Genomic DNA, 19917 nt, shown 5'->3' on the forward strand with positions numbered 1-19917 from the left:
AAGAGAACCACTCTGCACTGGCTGGCCAGTCTTGATGATGGATGAAGCTACAGCTGTTGCTAGGGACGTTAGGCACATGCAGTAGTGCTTTAGAAGTCCTAGCACTCTACCACCAGAAGACACTGTGGGTAAAATAGTGGCTATAATATGTATAAAAATGCGTATTTAAACATGACTGACTAATAAGGATCCTTGGAAATGGCCATTGATAACAGGATCTCAGTAACTGAAATAGTCCCAGAATTAACTATGTCATCTGGTGTTTATAGCAGAAACTCTTGGGTTGGTTTAAGCCATTACAACAAGAAATTGTGCCTCTTGCTCAGTTCCTGGACAGAGATCAGTTCCCAAGTTCACCATCCCTAAACAGGGCATTATGAAAGACCCTTGAGTGTTTCTTAGAACAACGAGAAAAGAAAATATTGAGACTCCTCAGAGACTTTTGGATGTGTGCTCTGTTAAAGATACAGTCCCTTGGCTGCAGTAACTCAAGTCAGGCTTTGATTCTTGTAGTGCATTTGCTTAACTGGGAAAGGCTTCTTTCTTGTAGGCAAATGAGTGCATATTCCAAACAGTTTGCTTTTACCGGATAGAGGCAATACAGGGACTTTACAGCCTTACATAAGGTTATGTCTTCTGTGTGACTGTCACCAATCTGCCTTCAAGGTTATTGGTCATCGCACAGGACACTCTACCTTGTTCATTTCATATGACAGCACCCCAATAGGACTCTGAGAGTAAGGTATAGCTGGTGCCGATGGCGCCTTGATATAAGATACATGGAAAGGAGACAGCTCCAAGTCTCCCAGCATGCAACAGTGAGCTGTACTCACTGCCCCTCATATATATATATATATATATATATATATATATATATATATATATATAATACACAAGAATGCTTATATAATGTTGCAGATATTTTATTTTGCTGTAAGAAATAGCCCTAAAAAGGTCATATGCTAGTGTCTTGGTAACGATGAAGAAAAGGGAAAAGTAATTTAGGAACGTCATGGGTCACAAGGTAGAAGGCTGGTAAGATGGATCAGCGGGGAAAGGTGCTTGTTTCAGAAACCCAGCAACCTTACAGAAAGTGGGGGGAGAGAGCAGACTGCACAGCATCGCCCTCTGGATTCCTCTCCTGTACCACTCCCCAGTCACCCCCCACCAATGATAAATACAAGTTTGAGACAGTGGAGATGCTGGATGGAGTAGGAAGTTGATCTGGGAACTGGAGCTGAGTTATACTGTTCATAAAATGCCATAGCCAGTTGTCAGCATCACAGCAAGGTCCCCGCAGCACGGCAGGTGGGTAAAATGAATGACGTAGAGAACAACGCAGTGAATTGCTCTGGCTGACTGGAGGACGGCCTTCCCAAAGGCCTTTAAATCGAGAACTATATAATGTCCCAAATAAATCGGTTTGTAATACTAGTATGATAAAATTGTAAACACAGATTTAAAAAGTACAAACATAATATTAAAGTAAGGAGTGGGACCTGGAAAAATGGCTCAGCCATCAAAGGCTGGGCTCACAACCCAAAATATAAAAGAAACGGATCACGTTTTTGAGAATAAAACATATGGATTAATTATGATAAGAACATCCATACCTGTATGCAGCATATATCTCATCCAGAAGCAGCATCTTTTTAAATTAGAAGTTTATTATATTCTTAACAAATCAAAATACTTTCCTAGGCTCTGAGAATAGAGGAGTGGATTCATCGAAGCTTCTACACACATGGGGCTTAAGTGCCGGGAGGGGAGACTGTCCAACAATATGTTGTCCATATATGGTGGTCCCTCCTTACCTGTGGGGCATGTGACTGGTATATGGTGGTCCCTCCTTACCTGTGGGGCATGTGACTGGTATATGGTGGTCCCTCCTTACCTGTGGGGCATGTGACTGGTATATGGTGGTCCCTCCTTACCTGTGGGGCATGTGACTGGTATATGGTGGTCCCTCCTTACCTGTGGGGCATGTGACTGGTATATGGTGGTCCCTCCTTATCTGTGGGGCATGTGACTGGTATATGGTGGTCCCTCCTTACCTGTGGGGCATGCTTCCTATGATCCCCAGTGATGGCTAGTGCCAAACACAACACGCTCCGTGTTTTTTCTGTATATACAGACTCAGGATAAAGTTGAACTGATAAATTAGCTGTAATGAGAACTGACAGCGAGAATCAGTCATAAAATGGGGTGAATACAACAGTTTCTCTCCTGAAAGCATGCGTGCCATCTTGCTATGACTCAGAACGTCTCATTGTTCTGTGCTCACCTTCTTCCTGTGATGAGGCGAGAGGATCCAGTGCTGTGTGTGAATCATTTCCCACAGCAGAGGCCGAAATGGACTCACCTGGAGGGATTACTGTTACCACAGTGGCAATCATAACCAAGATGGCCGCTTGTTGGGGACATCATAGACCCCTGGGATGGAACGAGAGATTTCCCCATGCTACCCAGAATAGTGCACAGTTGCTTATTTCTGGAAGTTTCTTCTTCATATTTGGAGAGCATGGTTTCCTACGGGTAAATGAAGCCACAGAATGTGAAACCATGGATGAAAGTGTACCTACTATAGCATCCCAGAGGGCTGTGTGCTACCTGTGGAGAAACAGGAAGCCGAGGAAGGGGCACAAGCAGAGACGGTGCATGTAGAAGCCTTGGTGTTCTCAACTGGGATGTTCAGGGAAGGGCTCGGGGAGATGATGTGTGGACAAATGGTTGGAAGGGACAAGGCAAACATGCCCTGATTCTGCTCAGGAAGCATTTTCAGAAGATAGACAGTGAGGACAAAGGCACCTAGGCAGGAGCATGGGTGCTATATTCAAGGACTAGCCAGCCAATGAGCAAGGCTGGGTGGAGAGAGGAAGAAGAGGAGATAGTCCTAGGAGAAAAGGGCTGAGACGTGATGAGGAACCTAATTCCCACGGACTTCATCTCTGAGGGAGTGGGGGTTGGACCGATGCTTCTGAACAGGAGCACACACAACTGTCCTACTGACATTTTGCTGAGATCACTCTGGATCTGAGACTTGGCTAGGAGGCCAGCACAGGTGACAACAGAAGACCAGACTTGCAGGCGAACGAGGAGACCTGGCGAGAAGGAACGATGGAGTGCACTGTGGGGGATGTGGCAATGAGGTAGAGCCTGGAGATAGGTTGGGAGCAGAAGCAAAAGGTTGTTTGTACGGGTTGTACAGGTGCTGTGAGAGAAACAGGCCGTCACTGGGACCACTACAGTCTCTTACCGGAAGCAAAGCAAGCAGAAGTTGTTATTCACTGAGATGAGGAAGACTGAGCAAGGATTAAAAGTGACAGCAGAAACTTGCTAAATTTCAGGTGTGCGTTGTAAGTCTGAGCGGAGATATTAATTAGGCAGTTGGTAGAGGAGAACCTGAGCAAGACTTTGCCCGTGGGAATCAGCACTGTGCGGATGCCAGGCGTCACTGAGAGAGAGAGGATGGAGAGAAGACAGGGAGAGACCCAAAGATTGAGCCCTGGGGCTTTCCTTAAGGTAAAGAGGTTGGGATACTCTGGCCAAACTGATGGAGGAGGAGCAACCGAGAGGACGGACAGGGAAGTCAGAGGTAGCAGCGATCTGGAGGCCAAGGGAAGAGAGATCAGTTACATCACAGGCCACACACTGCTGCCAGGCCAGGGGTGGATGATGGGTACTTAGCCCAGATTGCTGTTTTAGGAATCTGGAGGGAACCGGTCTTTGGACAGGATCATGCCAGTGAAGTGCTAGGCAGGCTTCTTGCAGTGGATTTAAGAGGATTTTGGTGACCATTTAAGAGTAATTACATTAATACAATTGTCTTTCATAAAGAAAAAAAAAAAACGAGAAGCCAACTGTGGGTGTACAAGGCTGTATCCCAACACCCAGGAGGCAGAGGCAGGAGGATTGTTATACTTTTGAGGCTAGCCTGGGCTGTATAGCAAGATCCTGTGTCAAAGCCCATCCTATTCCCCACAATTTTGTGTGTGTGTGAGAGAGAGATAGAGATAGAGATAGAGAGAGAGAGAGAGAGAGAGAGAGAGAGAGAGAGAGAAGTTCTGAAACGATGGCCTTTTGTGTGTCTGTGGGAACAACCCGGTGAAGACAAGGAAAGACAGTGGGGAACTGCGAGGCAGTGGCTCTGGGCAGATCTTGCTGTGAGAGCTCTATGCAGTGGGTGGTAGCGCATCTCTGAGCCTGCACCTCTGTGCTCCTCCTTGCCGGGTTGATTTCAGCTGTCACCCTGTAATTCCTTTTAGTACTTGATTTGGGGAGAAATTGTGGGTTCACTTCACATACTCGACACTGAAACATTAATTTGAAGTTTAATCAAATGGAAATACAATTATTCATTATTTTTGTCTGATTTCTAGTGACACTTTATTATATGATCAGAAGGCACAATATCCGGAACCCTTTCTCTGTGTCGTCAGCCAGGATGTTTTTAGTGTATTTAATTAGTGTGTCTTTCCAATGATCCCACACTGATAACCCTTATACCCGCCAGCTTTTGGACGGTCTCTGTTCCATCCGAGTGACCCAACACCCTGTGTAGTGCAGGGACTGGGCACTGGGGCTCATCACTGGGAATCAAAAGAGAAAAATGTGATGTATTTCCTGGAAAATGTTTACATGGAGGTGGAGGCCCTGTTTTGTTCATTTGCAGTCTGTCCTTACTAATAAAGCATTTTTGAGAATGCCGTTGCCTTGTAAATGCCTATGAAGGGAGGCGCTTTGTTGTGTGTTTGCCAGGCCTCCTATTTAAACACACAAGTCAATGTGCAGAATTAAACCTGACCATGATAAAAATGGAATATTATTTAATTGTTTTCATGGCAGAACAAATTAGTCTCTATGTCCGTCTGACTTGCAGTGAGTGTCACAGGCCTGCAATTCTGGATTTTTAGTTCATTTTGAGTTGTGTGTATGTGTGTGTGTGTGTGTGTGTGTGTGCGTGTGACTCTGAAGCGTTTTCCCTCAGTTATTATCCCCTGTACCCTGAGTTGGGGTGAGTCACTGCTTGTAGATCACTGGTGGCACAGGGGAAACAAGGCATACTTGAGCCTTCATCAATATTGTCTATCTGTTGACTCAGTGGAACCCGAAATTCCCCATGTTGGGGCAATTCTTCAGGAGTTAAAGCATTATTGTCTGATCTGCTCAATTTTTAAACAAAGTTTTAATTGAACTGTTAGCTTCCCAAAGTGGGCTCCAGAGGGAACAGATCTCAGGAGGAAGGAAGGGCACTGGGGTAAGGCTGGGCCATGGCCAGAGACCATTGGCCAATAAACAGACCAAGACCTACGAGTCTATGGGGCTGTCACTGTAGCAGGTAGGAGATCTCCCAAAGAAGGTAAAGGTGGATCAGCAAGTAAAGGTGCTTACTGCCAGACCTGATGACCTGAGACCCACACAGTGAAAGGAGAGAATAGATGTTCCCAAATTGTCCTCTGAGACACACACACACACACACACACACACACACACACACACACACACACACAGAGAGACAGACAACATCATGAAGTCTACAAATCTTCATCAGTGTCTGTCATTTGCCAGGCCTTGGGAAGATATGGGGACACAGGATTGAAGAGGCCCCTCTTCCCTCCTTGAACAAGGTAGACAGAGGGTACTGCAATGCTGGAACATGGAGTTCATGTCTGGGGGACACAGGATGCCTGCCCTCTCCTGGACTTCTCTTGTTCACTCACTGACCTCAGGCTTGTGAAGTGAAAGGGGATTTTGCTCTAGGTTATTGTTAGATGTCAAGCAGAAGGGGAGATTTGTGCCGTGGTACCATGCTGTCGTCAAGGCGCTTCCCTGGGAACAGAATTTAAACTCTCTTGGGCATCAGTGTGAAGGAAGCTGTGAAGATGAAAAGGCCCTGGCTACATTGTTTATTAGATCTGGACCTTGGGTAAAGGTATTTAATCTCTCTGAGCCTTGATTTTCTTATCATTTTAATGCAGTACTATCAACCCTGTTTATCTCAGCCTTAACTTCACCTGACTCCGGTGCAGCTGGATGATGACATGAGCTTGTCTGGACGCTTGTCTAATAAAGGATGATGTGAAAGGAGGCAGAAGGATTTGCCTTGGCTCTCTGGGAAAGGGACCATTGAATGCATCACTTATGAAACAATAAAGCATGCCAAGTGGATCCTTCTGCATTTGTGTCCAGCTCGCTAGGAGGCTCTTCTGGTTTGCTGGCCAGAGGATTTAGCTTCCAGGATTTGGACGACAGCGTCGCTCGGAGCATGCTACCCATAGTATATCGTCCTCGGTGGCAGCGCGATCTCACTTTGAGACTGGAAATGTAAAAGGACAGTTCACTGAGCAGCACTATTAATGGGAGTGCTGTGTTTATGTCGGCCTTTGTGTGCTATTCGGAAGGCACAGAGTAATTAGATGCTTCAGATACATGTCTAGACAGGGCAGGGCTGTGGGGGCGCTTCAACCCTGGGAAACACTACAGGTCCCTTGTTTGTGACGAGGGATGGTTGTCCCTCATTGGCAAATTCAATGTGAGGTTAGATCTATGGTGCTAGGTTTGTAACCCGCAGGAAAATCAAAGCTGATGTAATTTGACAGGACTGACGGTTTGTCCAACTGGGCCAGGCCTGACTCTGCTTGGTGTGGCCTGATCTGAAGTGCTGAAAGGGATGGATGGCTTCCAAATAGCTTTCTGCCATCTGGCCGTGGGCCTGGATTCTGAACTTCCTAGAATCAGGGCTTTGGGTTACATCATTCTGACTCAAAAGGGCTCCTCTACTGTGCGTTATTCCTTGAAAGAGTTATATAGTGTGGTCTCAGGAGCGTCATGGGGAAGCACAGTTTGGGACAGGTGGGCTCTGAGGTGAGGCAGTAGGACATGCTTTCAGGTTTTGGACAGAGTCTATTGCATGGGGATGGTGTGCTTAGATCCAGAGGGGACAGTGGGCAACCGGGGGTCTACGGATGCCTTTGAGAAGCAGTTCTTAACCTTCCTAAGGCTGCAGTCCTTTAATGTAGTGCCTCATATTGTGGTGACCCCTAACCATAACATTTTCCCATTTCTACTTCATAGCTGCAATTTTGCTACTGTTATGAGTCATAATGTAAATGTCTTATATGCAGGTTATTTGATACTCTGGCCCCAAAGGGATTGCAACCCACAGATTGAGAACCACCGCCTTAGGGTCTCGAAAGGGGAGAGGGATAGTGGACGCCTGTGTGGATGAAGCAAGAGACGTCCCGTTACCTATACCCCATGCCCCACATACTCATGCAGAAATCTCATTATTTTGAACAAAGGTAAAAAGTATATTGAAACCAGCCACTTTATGGTTATTTCCTTTGGTACTCTGGTGCTGGAGATGTAGTTAGCCTTGCTGTAAGTTAGAAGACATACATTCTACCTTTGTCCCATGTTGGCTCTCTCCCAGCATCTAATGGTCTCTATAGTCCCTAGCCTCTCAAATCTGTTAGGACACATGGGAATCTACTCATTGCAAGTGTTGTGAGATTAACTCCAAAGCTTCATTCTTGGTACCTCAGAGAGACCCTCGAAGCTAAGGGCCAGTCTAACCTGGAAAGTGTGAACGTCAGCCTGTAGTTTCCTGACTAGCTTCCCATCTAGTAGCTGCTGCTGCCAGCTGCAGAGGAAGCTACATGCTCACGTCCTGGTGGTGGCTGACACTGCGCCTCTTCTGCATCAGGCGTATACAACGAGCAGCTTTATGTATGCCTATCTTGCTCAGTACAAATGCTTACTTGTTAGTGTTTCTTAAACTACTACTTTGGAGCCAGCTAGATCCTAGCATTTTTGCCAGTTAGAAGTCTGAGTGGGAGGTTTTGTGGTTTGTCCGACTTTAAACTAGGGGAGAAGAAAGAGGACAGATTTAAACTTAGAAATGCCCATCTCCCCCTGCTACTCTATGGTGCTGCTAAATACATTGCCTGTCCCTCTGGGGAGAAAATGATAGTTTCTAGAAAGGCAATAGACAAACCTAAGGAACATTTCACTTGAGGTGTTTTTCCCACGTGGTCATGGGATTGATTGCACAGAACATAGAAAACAGCATGGAGAAAGGGTACCGGAGACACATCTGAGATGCAGAGGAATGCCCTGTGTTTGCACGACCTGCCTGGTCTTGCCTTGGTTCCTCAGGGGCTGTCAGGGACTGCTGCTTTACTCCCGGCAGACCTACCCTTGCGCTCTGCCCGCAGAAGGCGAGGAGCCCTCCTGTCTTTGCTGTGGACAAGTGAACCTTAGCAGCCGAACAGCACTACCTGGCTTCTCCTCCACCTCATGCCCGCCATTCTCTGTCTGTTTCGCTAGGATTTTGGCTTTCTTTCCCTGTCTCAGTTCATAGCCTCCCTTTATGCTCCCTCTGGCTGCTTTGAATAAATATCCTCCCAAGTTTTCCAAAGAAATTCCTCCTTCCATCCTGCCCTTTGGGTCATACTTTGCCACTTGGGTCTTGGCAATGACAACAGGAATCAGCTGGTAAGCCTTGAACCTCAGGGACCCTCCAGTACCACTTTGCTTTTCATGGTGTTGATACTGCTGTCCATGGCTCTGTGATCACTGTACATTGTGAGCACAGCTCTGTGGGCCTTGTGGATCAATTTTCAGAGAGTGGGTGGAGTTCACTGGTGCTGTGTCCCTAGTTGCACCCAATGGATCAAACTGCCACCCTCAGAGTGTTGCCAGGAAGAGGAAGCTATTGCTTCTTGTCTCGGTTGGGAACACCACAACTTGGGAAAATGTTTGGGTGGTTACCATTTAATTATTCAAGGACACAGTTAAGAAACAGAAACAGGTGTTACTGAGCTGGTCAGGGCTCACAGGCAAGTGTGACCGATGTGAGCCATCTCTAGAGGTCTCATCACCTGACTATGTGCTGGGGGAAGGAATTGATTCATTTGCTTTCACTCTGTTGGCTGAGCTTGGCCTCTAATGCAGTGGTGCTCAACTTGTGGGTTGTGACACCTTTGGTAAAGGTCTATCTCCAAAAATATTGACATTACGACTTATAACATTACCAAAATTAGAGTTATGAAGTAGCAATGAAATAATTTTATGGTTGGGGGTCACCACATTGTAAGGAACGGTATTAGAGCATCGCAGCATTAGGAAGGTTGAGAAGCACTGCCTACCTGGTATTTATCCGCTTGCTGTCGTGCAGATCTAGGTGATGGACAAACTGAATCTCCTCACACTGGAGTGCTTTAGTGGCAGGACACTTTGGCTCCTGGACATGGTACTGTGAGAAAATTTCTTGGCCATGCAAGGGATTGTTCAACTCCTCGTTTTAGTTCCTAAGGTTGAGCATTATTTCTTGTGTGGGTTGGGTCCAGGTGAGTGTTCTCTCTCATGGGGGATGGACATCTATTTAAGTCATCTCACAAGTTAGAGGGATCACCCTTGGGGTAGCTATGACTGAACTGATCATATATTGGGGCCCCAGCTCCGGGAAGCAGGAGTCCTTATGATCCTGAGTCAAGTCCTTATCCCAGCTCTTGACAGGTTGCGTGAGACCAGGTACTTCTACTGTGTCTTTACCTTGATTTTGTACCAATAAACAGCCTCCTTAGTGCCATTCATGCCTAGATGTAAGTGGACACTGTTTATTATTCTTTATTATCATTCAACCCTTGTTGACCCGACCTGGCCTTAGATGAGTTCTTCTGCAACGTAACCCCGTACTTAGTAGTCATCTCAATCCAGTCAAGAAAACATTGTTGAAGACCTTAGGGACAGTGTTTTAATGGTACTGTGGCTTTGGTTCAAAGTTTGGGTAGTGACAAGGACAAGATAGCAAGCTGTAGAGAGGCAGTCCCTGTGAGCTAGAGAGGTTCCTGAGGGGCCAGTGACACTTTTGACTCCTAGATGTAGTGAGGCAAGATTTGGCTCTGCCCAAGTTTAAGACTGTTGGCTAATGGATGTCTTAACTTCTGCTCCCATCATGACTTGTAACTCAGCTCATTTCTACCTAGTAAAACTAAGCATGCACTTTGAGTATAGAAGGCCTTCAACCATGCAAATGATTCTCAAAGCTCACACACGGCAGGGCATCAGGAATCCCAGTGAATTGTGGGAGTGACGTACTGGATACTCTTTCCTGGGATAAGGTATGGAGAAGTCATCCAGTCCTTTATGACCTGAACATCTACTCAACCTGAAACCCCTTTTAGCTTCTTTTTGCAAAGTTGCAAACCTTATGCCCCAGTCAACTTTATTTTTCTGGGAAAATGGGGTTGGGGCAGACCCTCTTTTCTGTAGAACTAGAGCCCTGGCCTGGTTTCAGGAAGGAGAAGGAATAGATATGTGATGAAGACTATTCCAGTGGCTTGCCTAGGACAAAAGGGACCTTGTCTCTAGTATTCAGGAGCAGAAGTCTCCCCAAATCCTCTAACGGTAATTGTCCCACAGAATAAAGAAATCAGGACCCTTATTCCGAGACACCCACTAGAAATCAGAGCAGTGAAGTTGGTCTTTCTCTTGTGCATTTCCACACCTTTCTAACTATGTCAGCGCCACCACAAAAGCCACCGCCTCTTCTCAGGGCTGTTTGCCTTGCCCTTCATCACACGTAGCTGTTTTTCCTTCCTCCAGTCCTCCCAGCTTCTAACCAGTAAGTGGAATACAGAGGGGCGGACCCAGAGAAAGAAGAATAGCCCAAACCCTCTTGAATCCTTAGTTCAACTGGGGCAGCTGTTAAAATCAACACTAATTACTTTATAGCCGCGCTCTTAAGATCTGTTTAACTTACTAACAAGGTTAAAAGAAGTGATATGAGCCTCTTAAGTGTACTGTTCCAGATGACTTCAGATGGCTGTTCTCTAGTCCACCTGGAATGCGTTTATAATCTCGTTGGCAGGGGAATGCTCTCCTTCCTTCCGTCTGTCTGTCTCGCTCTGTGGTCCAGGCCGTCCTTCAGTTTGTAGTCTCCTCACCCCAGCTTGCTGAGTGCTAGGATTACAGGCGGGCGTCACCACACCCAACCACAAGTGGATGTTTTCTGACAAGCAGTTCAATTTTATACCTTAGTTCACTATCCAGTGTGTGCTCTGATTTAATGAGGTTGGTGATGTTGGGCAACACCTTGGCAGATAACCCTTTAACTGGCTGGAGAAGTATCATTAAGTGACAAGTCCTTTCTCACGGTTTATGTGCTGTGCTTCACAATTACCAACATGGAAGATATGGGCCGTATCTCCTGCCTTGCTTATGCCTGTTCTTGGGAAATCATTCCTACCCACAATTCCGCCAGAAGTATTGACTTGGTTGGCCATGTTTATACTATGTGAGCCTCACTATAGGAGATTAGACTAGTGGTGGACACTTGAACCTGACATAGCAGGTCCATCAACTTGACAACGATCGTAAAGATATCTTGTTGAAAATTTGATCTAAAGGTCAAAGTGTCTCTAGTCACTGGTGGGTACCAGTTGCACAGGCGAGTGGAGTGTTGAAGGGGAGAAACTGGAATGGGTAGAGAGGCTGCCTTATAGAGAGGAGGATGCACCCGGAAGGAGCACAGGAAGAGGCCTGGACCAGAGAGTGACGGACCCTTGACGGGGCTCCCAGTAGCTCAGCTCTGGACTCCAGAAAGCCTGTTGAACTTCATTTCCTGCTCTTGCTGTCCATTAAATGACCTCTTAGACTTCATACCTGTAACCTTGTCACCCTTTCTTTTTAATTTTATGTGTATGTCTGTATGAGTGAATGCTGTGTGTATGCGTGTGTGTGTGTGTGTGTGTGTGTGTGTGTGTGTGTGTGTGTGTGTACATGCTTGATTGAGTACACACAGAGGCCAGAAGAAGACTTTGGAGTCCTTGGAGCTGGAGTTTACAAGTGATCATGAGCCAATAAGCGTGATTATTGGGATCCAAACTCATGTTCTCTAGATTGGTGCACGCCCTTAACTGCTGAGCTATCTCTCTAGCCGCCCTCAGCCGTTTTTGTTTTTGCTTTTGTTTTTTTTTAAATAAAAGGTTTCTGTTGATTATACTCCTCAAATCTTAACTAAAATAAACTAATACCCATGTGCTACCAGCAGGGATTTTGGAGAGTTGTAAACTTTTACCTTGGTAACTAAGGTGGAACGCTTTCTCGTTGTTTGTTTTGAAGGAGAAGTAATTTTCAATGAAAACCTTTTTACCTTTGCTCTTGCAGTTGATGATCTAGGATGTTCTGTCTGTCCACCACCCACTCTCCCTTGTGATCTGGAAATGTTTTTCAGATAGTGTTCTTCAGGAACTCTTTTGGGGAAAAGATGCCTGACAACTTAAGCTCACATCAAAGTCCTGGATTGCAAACTTGTAATGGTGGATTTTACGGTTGTTTGCACTACGCACCTAATCTCAGTGGCTCTGTCAACAAATCCTGTGCCCAAGTAATTAGAGACTTTTATGGCTGGGAAAACTATAGATGTTGAACACAGGAGAGTAGGGCTGGGAGTGAGGCAATCCATATCTGCTTCACCTCCAGCAATCAAAAGTTTCCCCTGAAGCAGATTTAATTCCTATACCCAAACTGGCGTTATCTGGGTGGAGAAGTGTAAACAGTGGGAACCCTGAACTTTGGGTTCAGAAACTTTGGCTGTAGTGTTTTTATTTTATTTTATTTTTTAATGAGTTAAAAGAAAGGATACTGTGTTTATCTAAAACATAAATCTAATCTGGGTCAAGATTGAGGATCAAGTGAAATACTCTATGGAAGAGATTTTTTTTCCATTCTTGAGAAGATGGATAGAAAGGAAAAGAACATCAGTGTGGAAGAAGACACTTGGAGAATGAGAGAGAGAGAGAGAGAGAGAGAGAGAGAGAGAGAGAGAGAGAGAGAGAGAGAGAGACATTATTTACAGTGACTTCCATTCAGACTGTGGACCCAAACCATCTGTGTTCAAAAACCCCAACTCTACTACTGGGCGGCTGTAGACATTGGACATTATTTAATTTATTGGTGCCTCATTTTTCGTATCTATAAAGTGAAAATAATAATAAAAATGATATCTATCTCAGGCTCACTGCAAAGATTAAAGGAATCAGTGCATATAACATGCATAGAGGAATGTCTGGCCTAGAGTAAGTACTTAGAAAATGCTAATTATTACTGTTTTGCAAGATATCAGATAGTGTCAGTCAGGCAAGTAAGGTGCCTGAGAATTAACCCTACATGTGCTATATGATTTCTCTGATGAAACAAAATCCAATACATTTACTCTGATTATTTTCTGTGTGCACAATGACTAATAAAAAAGAATATTCAAAACAAAAGAACATCTCTAAGTTAGACGAGACAGCTGAAGAATACACATTTTTCTTAGCAGTCTATAGAGCTTGTCTAAAACAGATCATGTAGCAGGACCCAAAGCAAGTCTTAACAGCATAGGAAAACTAGTAATTTCTTGTCTTCTCTCTGACTGCAGTGGACTAAATCTAGACGCCAATAGCTAAGAAGCTACAGAACCTGCAGAAAGTCAAGATTAAACATTGTACTACTGAACAATGACTAGGTTCTTGAATAAATCAAGAAGGAAGCAAAAATCCATGAACTGAATGAAAATGAAAGCACACATACCAAAAACATATGAGATACCAGGAAAGCAGTCTTTTTAGGGAACTTTCCAGCTCCAAGTGACACGTGAGAAATCGGATCTAAAGCAGATAAGTAGCACTGCACATTAGGGCCCTGGGAAAATAAGAACCAGCCAAGCCCCAAGCAGTGAGAGGAATAAGGTCAGGGCGGAAATTAATGGACTAGAAATGAAGAAAGAGAATTCATGAGTTTATGAAATGAAGAACTGGTTCTTGGAAAGATGACCAAGTTCAACAACTGTTAACCAAAATTAAAAACAGAGCCAAACCAAGAAAATTAGAGATGAAAGGGCAGACCATACAGCACATACCAGTAAAATTCAGAAAACTATCAGGATATAGCTTAAACTTAAAGTGTACTAAACTGTTAAATCTAAAATATGAGATAAATATTATCAGACTTGTAACAAGCAATGAGATTGAAACAGTAGTATGAAATTTCCCACCTAGACAAAGTGAAGGCCCAAAGAAATTTGCTGATGAATCCTACCAGACTGTTAAAGATGAACTTATACGTTAATCATTTTCAAATTACTCTGTGAAATAATGAAAGATAGAGTGCTGTCAAATTCTGCTTACAAAGTCAGCATCCTCCTGATACCACGAGCTGACAAAGACATGACAACAAGTGAAGGTGTGGACCAGTGGTAGCAGGAGGATGCTGACTTTGTAAGCAGTTTCATTATTCCATGGAGCACACAGATGTAAGAATCACCAGTAAAATGCCAGCAAACCAAATTCAAGAACACATCAAAAGTACCACTCACAGTGATGCTGCTTTCATTCCAGAGGTGCAGGGGTGGGTCAACATATGCAAATCAATAAATGTAGTATGTCATAGAAATCATCTGAAGTAAATCACATGACCATTAAGATGTATGTTGAAGGGCTTCTTGTCAAAATCCAATAATTCTTTGTGTCAAAAGTCCCAAAGAGACAAGAAAGAGAAGGAATACATTTCAAGATAATGGATATCTCTGACAAACCTGTAGTCAACATTATACTAACTGGGGACCAGACTGGATAACCACATGGGGAGGAATAAAACTATATCCTGTCTGTCTCCTGCCCTGCATGAAATTCAACTCTAAAAGAATCTAGTGCCTTAATTTAAGCCCCGAAACTGTTAGGGGAAAACAGCAGAGAAAATAGTTCAAGATCTTGGCATAGGCAAGTGTTTTCTCGCCAGGGCTCTAGTTGCTCAGCCATCAGTAAGTGGGACCCCTGAAATGAAAAACTGTGTAGCAAAGGGAAGCATTGAGAGAAGAGGCAGCCCACAGAACGGGGAGGATTCTTCAGTAGCTGCACACTTGACAGAGCGTTAGTATCTAGAATACACAAAGAACCCCAGAAGTTGAACAATAACAAAAAAAAAATCAAACAACCCAGCCAGCAGATGGACTGAGAAAATGAACAGACAGTCCTCAGAAGATGAAATACAATGAACACGAACAAATGTTCCACCTCACTAGTAATGCAGCTTCAGAGGAATACAAATAAAAATGACAATGAGGTTCCATCTCACCCCACCAGGATGGCAGACACAGAAAATAAGCAACAGCAGATGCTGGTGGATGTGGATGTTAAGAGAACCATAAGGTGGTGGAGCTCTGAATTGGTGTGGTCACTGTGAGAGTCGGCATGGAGGTTTCTCAGAATAGATATCCCGTATGACTCAGTCACATCATTCCTGGGTATTTAACCAGAGGAATCCAAGTTAATATATTACAGAGATATTTACACAGCAGTGATTATTATAGTATTGCTCACAGTAGCTAAGTTATGGAGCCAACCTAGGTGTCCAACAACTTGGCAGTGGGTAAGGAAAATTTGTGAATGTTTAGTGGGGCCTTTTTTTTTTTTTTTTTAAAAAAAAAAAACCAACTCATAAAGAATGAAGCGTATTGTTGGAAGGAAAGTGGATGCAACTGGAGATAATTATATGAAGTGAATTAAGCCCATCTCAGAAAGACAAATATTGGTTGATTTTCTCTAACTGTGGCTTTTACACACACACACACACACACACACACACACACACACACACACAGCAATGATATAAAAGTAGAAGTCAAACAGCTTAGGGGAACAAAGGGGCTAATAGGAAGGAGAGAGAAGGAGCCACATGGGAAATACCCTCAAAGTACATATACACTTTTACAAAATCTTTAAAAAAATAAAAGGAAAGAGGACTTTAAAAGGGTCAACTGAAATGAAGAAGGGAAGAGGGGCTTTTGCTCTCGGCGGCAGCGGGATCACGCCTGGATGCACTGGATGGGCAGGGATGACAAGAGTGTTTGGTTCATGACAGTGTGGAAATCAGCTGTCGCGGACGGTGGATACTTGGAGGTGAGTGCTTGAACAGGTTCCTAGACTTCTCACATGGAATGGCTCAGTCTCGGAGCTTGCTAACTCAGGAGTGTCATGAGCTATCTGGACGAAGACTTGGCCGTCATAGTCAGGGATGGCTGTATAGAGCCCGAGTACAGTCCAGCCTAGCATCCGAGAGCAGCTAAGTACTTTCCAGAACACTCTGGGCCTCCTTCACTTATTTGATTTCTACCATAGCCATTTGTTGAATTTTTCTGTGGGCAAGGCTCTGTTGGGAACCACGAGATGGGATAAGTGGCTCACGTGGCGTTTTCTGATCCACACCGCCACCCAGAAACACTGGACTAAACTTAAAATTTCAGGAATACTGTATTTGACTCACTTCTGCTGGTAATGATTTCAGAGGAAAAATGCTAACAGTTCATCACTGTAGGTAGAGAGGCTAAAGAATACAAGTTTTATTTTTAAAATTGTTTTTGTGCCCATAGCCAGCTGTTCTCCTGTGTTAACAGGGAAGTGTTCTCTGCAGTGGCTTTTGCACGTTTTTCTTTACATTTTGGTGGCACTGCAGACTGAATCCAGAGCCTGCACGTGACGTACACTCCCTGCCCCCTGCACGTGATGTATACTCCCTGCCCCTCAGCAGCGCCTCTGCCCTTTATCTCTTTTAAAAATACCAGTTCTTTATTAAAAAAAAAAAAAAACATTTCAGCGGAGTTGAAAGCTCATCTTTGGTTCTCCATTTCCAAGGTCTTTGTTTGTCTTACAGATAAAAATCACTTCTCTTTGGCCTGGTTCTCCCTCTTTCCCATCCTCTGTATATGTTTGACTCTGCACCCCTCATTTCTATAAAATGTTTTGCTCTTCCCTCAGAGTTCATGATTGCTTTACTCTTCTGGGTATCTAGCCAAAGTCATCGTCAGAATTTCCAAGCTTCTCATCTATCAGTGTTGCTCTTGGAAACAGGCAAGCCTAGACGATTCCTTGCCAGTTCCCCCTCCCACCTGCTGCCTCAGAGACCCGACTTCCACAGTTCTTTATTCTCTTGCTCCAACCGAGGCCAGTTGTTCTGTTGTCTGACAACTTCACAATGGACTAACGTCCGACAAGGGTGTTTATGTCGTGCCTTCTTTCTAAATCCAGCTGGCAGTCCCCTCCTTGTAAGCAGTTTCATGTAAGCGGCATGGGAAGGTGTATTTTAAGCCCCTGCTGCTGCATGAGGACTGTCTTTGCTGTCTAGTTGACTAGGTTTATATAGCAGGGTGAAGAAGATGCTCTGAAAATAGGACCAATTCCACATCTGGACTCTGGAAGTTATTTATTAGGAGTATGATTTGCTGTTATATAATTCAACTCCTATTTCTTCACATGTATATTGACTTCAGGTTAAGCTATCTGAATTGTATTTCAGATTATCCCTATGAAAAAAATTTTAGACAATTTCTTATTATTGTCAAAATCACAGTGGTTGCCACTGAGTTTTTAATTTTCTTAAAAATTTTTGTTTGAGACAGGGTTGTACCATGTAACTCTGACTGGCCTGGAACTCACTATGTAGATCAAAGTGGCCTTGGACTCATAGAGATCCACTTGTCTCTGTCCTCCTGAGTGCTGGGATTAAAGTCGTGCATAACCATGCCTTGACTGACTGAGTTTTATAGATTAGTTCAATGTAATTTGGAAAAAAAATATGATCTATTTTTAAAAGTATAATATAAAACTTGTCTTACTCTACTGCTTTCTAGTTGCCTGAGAACGGGGAGGGGAGAGTAAGGAGTTAATTATGCTTGTTTTAATAATGACGAGACCAACCAGTATTGTACATGTACCTATACAGCATATACAGAATGTTTAGCTGCTTCTTCTGGTTTTCATATGTGTGTGTGTGTGTGTTACTGGGGATTGAATTCAGGGCCTTGTACACAGTAGATAGGTGCTTCCCCACTGACATACGTCTCTCATTCCTTCTTTGTGGATATTCACAGTAGGCGACGAGCATTGCTGAGGTAGAATTTGTGGCCGTTGCGATTGATGAGTAAGCTTTCTTATGGGACTGCTTGTTGTCAGGTAGGTGCACTAGCTCGTGCTTTCCTCTGAGTCTTCGAATGCCGACTCATGGGAGGAGGGCACTTTTTCGTTGTGTTTCAGTGAAGGAAGCCATTCTTTCAGTTTTGTGTTTTCTCAGAACATCACTGGAAGAAAACTGTGGGATTTTAATGTTAATTACATTTATTTTCAGAGAATGTCACACATATCGTCAACACACACCAGCCACTCTGTAACTCTGTCAGCAGAATGCTGGCCTACCATGCGCAGAGTCCTGGGTTCAAGTCTCTGGTATAAACCAGGTGTGACGGCACATGACTGTACAGGAAAAAGGGGTTTTAGATTCATGCCTTGTTTAAAACACTCACCCCTGGATGATCTTTACAAGTGGAGATTGAATACGTGTGAGCAAATCTTTGTTCCCGAATGCACTGCTCTGGGAAGGCCCCTGACCTCTGGAAGCAACTGCACAGCTCAGGACGGGGCCACACCTTCAGCCTTCCTCTCCTGTCCTCGCCAGTATTGTCTACTGAAAGCAGACCCCAGGTGACTCCCTGGGGTGGGGGTGATGGCAGTGCCGTTGGTCCTGGTTTCCCCCCAGTTTCAGAATTGAGTGGCATGCGGCCTCCACTGAGTACTGGGTGGAGACAGAGGAATTCCGACAGGAAGTCATGGAAGGATTCCTTTCCTTGTGACCCAGTGGAAGGTGCTTCCTCTTCAGCTCCAGTTGTTTCTCCGTGTGTGGAGGGTGCTAGTGGTTCATTTTTTTTTAAAAAATCAATGTTGTATGAGTTCCTCCTCCAGACTGCTGTGTATGATTGATTCTGAATTTATTCTGTACATTACTGTCTAGCCTCCTGCAGCTGTGAAGACTTCAGAACAACTTCGTTTCCTGTTTGCACGTGTTGGGTGTGTGCTCTCCTGACACTTGAAGTTCCACTGTATTCCTGGACACTTACCCAGGATAAACACGTTTAGTCAGCCAATTGACGATGAAAACTTCTGATTTGTCTCCTCAGCTGAACTCCACATTGCGTCTCTCCGAGGAACAGCTGAAGTGTCTTCTGGAGGAGTGTGTATCCCAACAGAAATGCGTCTCTCCTGCCCTTTCTTCTGGAGGGGGAAACAAAGACACTGACGCAGCCCCTGAGCCCCCCCAACTTTGCCCATCCACCCCCTGCGGATTACTAGCTGAGTCCGAAGTCGAGGTCCAGAAATCCCAGCTAGATGATGCAAGCAGGCTTGAGAACGAGGGATGCGGACCTGCCGTGGGCTCCTACCTCACCAGAGCCTTGGCTGGTCACTACAAACCAGAAGCTCTCATCATGGACATAGAGGCCATGAAAGGCCTCCAGTTCTCCAAGGAGGAGGCTTTCAGCGATGCAGCAGACTATTTTATGTCAAAGACCGTTGGCATCGGGAGACTGAAAAAGCCTCCTTTTTTGGAGGATCCCCTGGATGGCATCAATGTGGAGTCCTCTTCAGAAGACCAACAGCCAAAGCTCCATCCAGAGGAGCCAGCAGCAGCAGGTAGTCTGGAGAGTGTGTGGTTTGTGAATGTTTCTCAGAATCATCTCAACACAATGATCCTGTGGGTTAGAGGAGGGTGCAGTGATGCACATCTAACGTCAGCCCAGGCGCTGTCATTAGGAGCAGGCAAGCCTAAGCACATGTTAATAAATGTTCTTAAGAGGTAAGGAGAGGTTAACACGCTCAAGAGTCTTCACTGTAATTCTGCCATCCTGAAAACAGTGTTGATTTTAGACAGGAAGAGAAAGTGTTTTGAATAGTGATAAGTAATTTTAAAAGATTTCAGCCTCTAAACTTTAATGATAAAATTTGATCTCAGGGAATAAGTTTGTAAAATACCATGCTCAGATGTAAAATACCTGCCCAGACCACTCTTACATTTCCAGATATGATGCATTTTACAATAGTGCAATGG

At 44.5% G+C, this 19917-nt stretch overlaps 1 protein-coding gene across 7 annotated transcripts in view; it reads left to right on the forward strand.

The window, feature by feature from the left end:
• The window catches only part of Fsip1 (fibrous sheath interacting protein 1), a 126823-nt gene that overhangs the window by 101548 nt on the left and 5358 nt on the right, over nt 1-19917 (forward strand). For all 7 annotated transcript variants that reach the window (XM_048460015.3, XM_048460016.3, XM_048460017.3 and 4 more), the window contains exon 11: nt 18992-19502. In XM_048460015.3, the coding sequence (XP_048315972.3) occupies nt 18992-19502 (511 nt within the window). The remainder of the gene's footprint in view (nt 1-18991; nt 19503-19917) is intronic.

This window comes from Myodes glareolus, chromosome 10, assembly GCF_982192425.1.
Source record: "Myodes glareolus chromosome 10, mMyoGla1.1, whole genome shotgun sequence".
NCBI lineage: Eukaryota > Metazoa > Chordata > Mammalia > Rodentia > Cricetidae > Myodes > Myodes glareolus.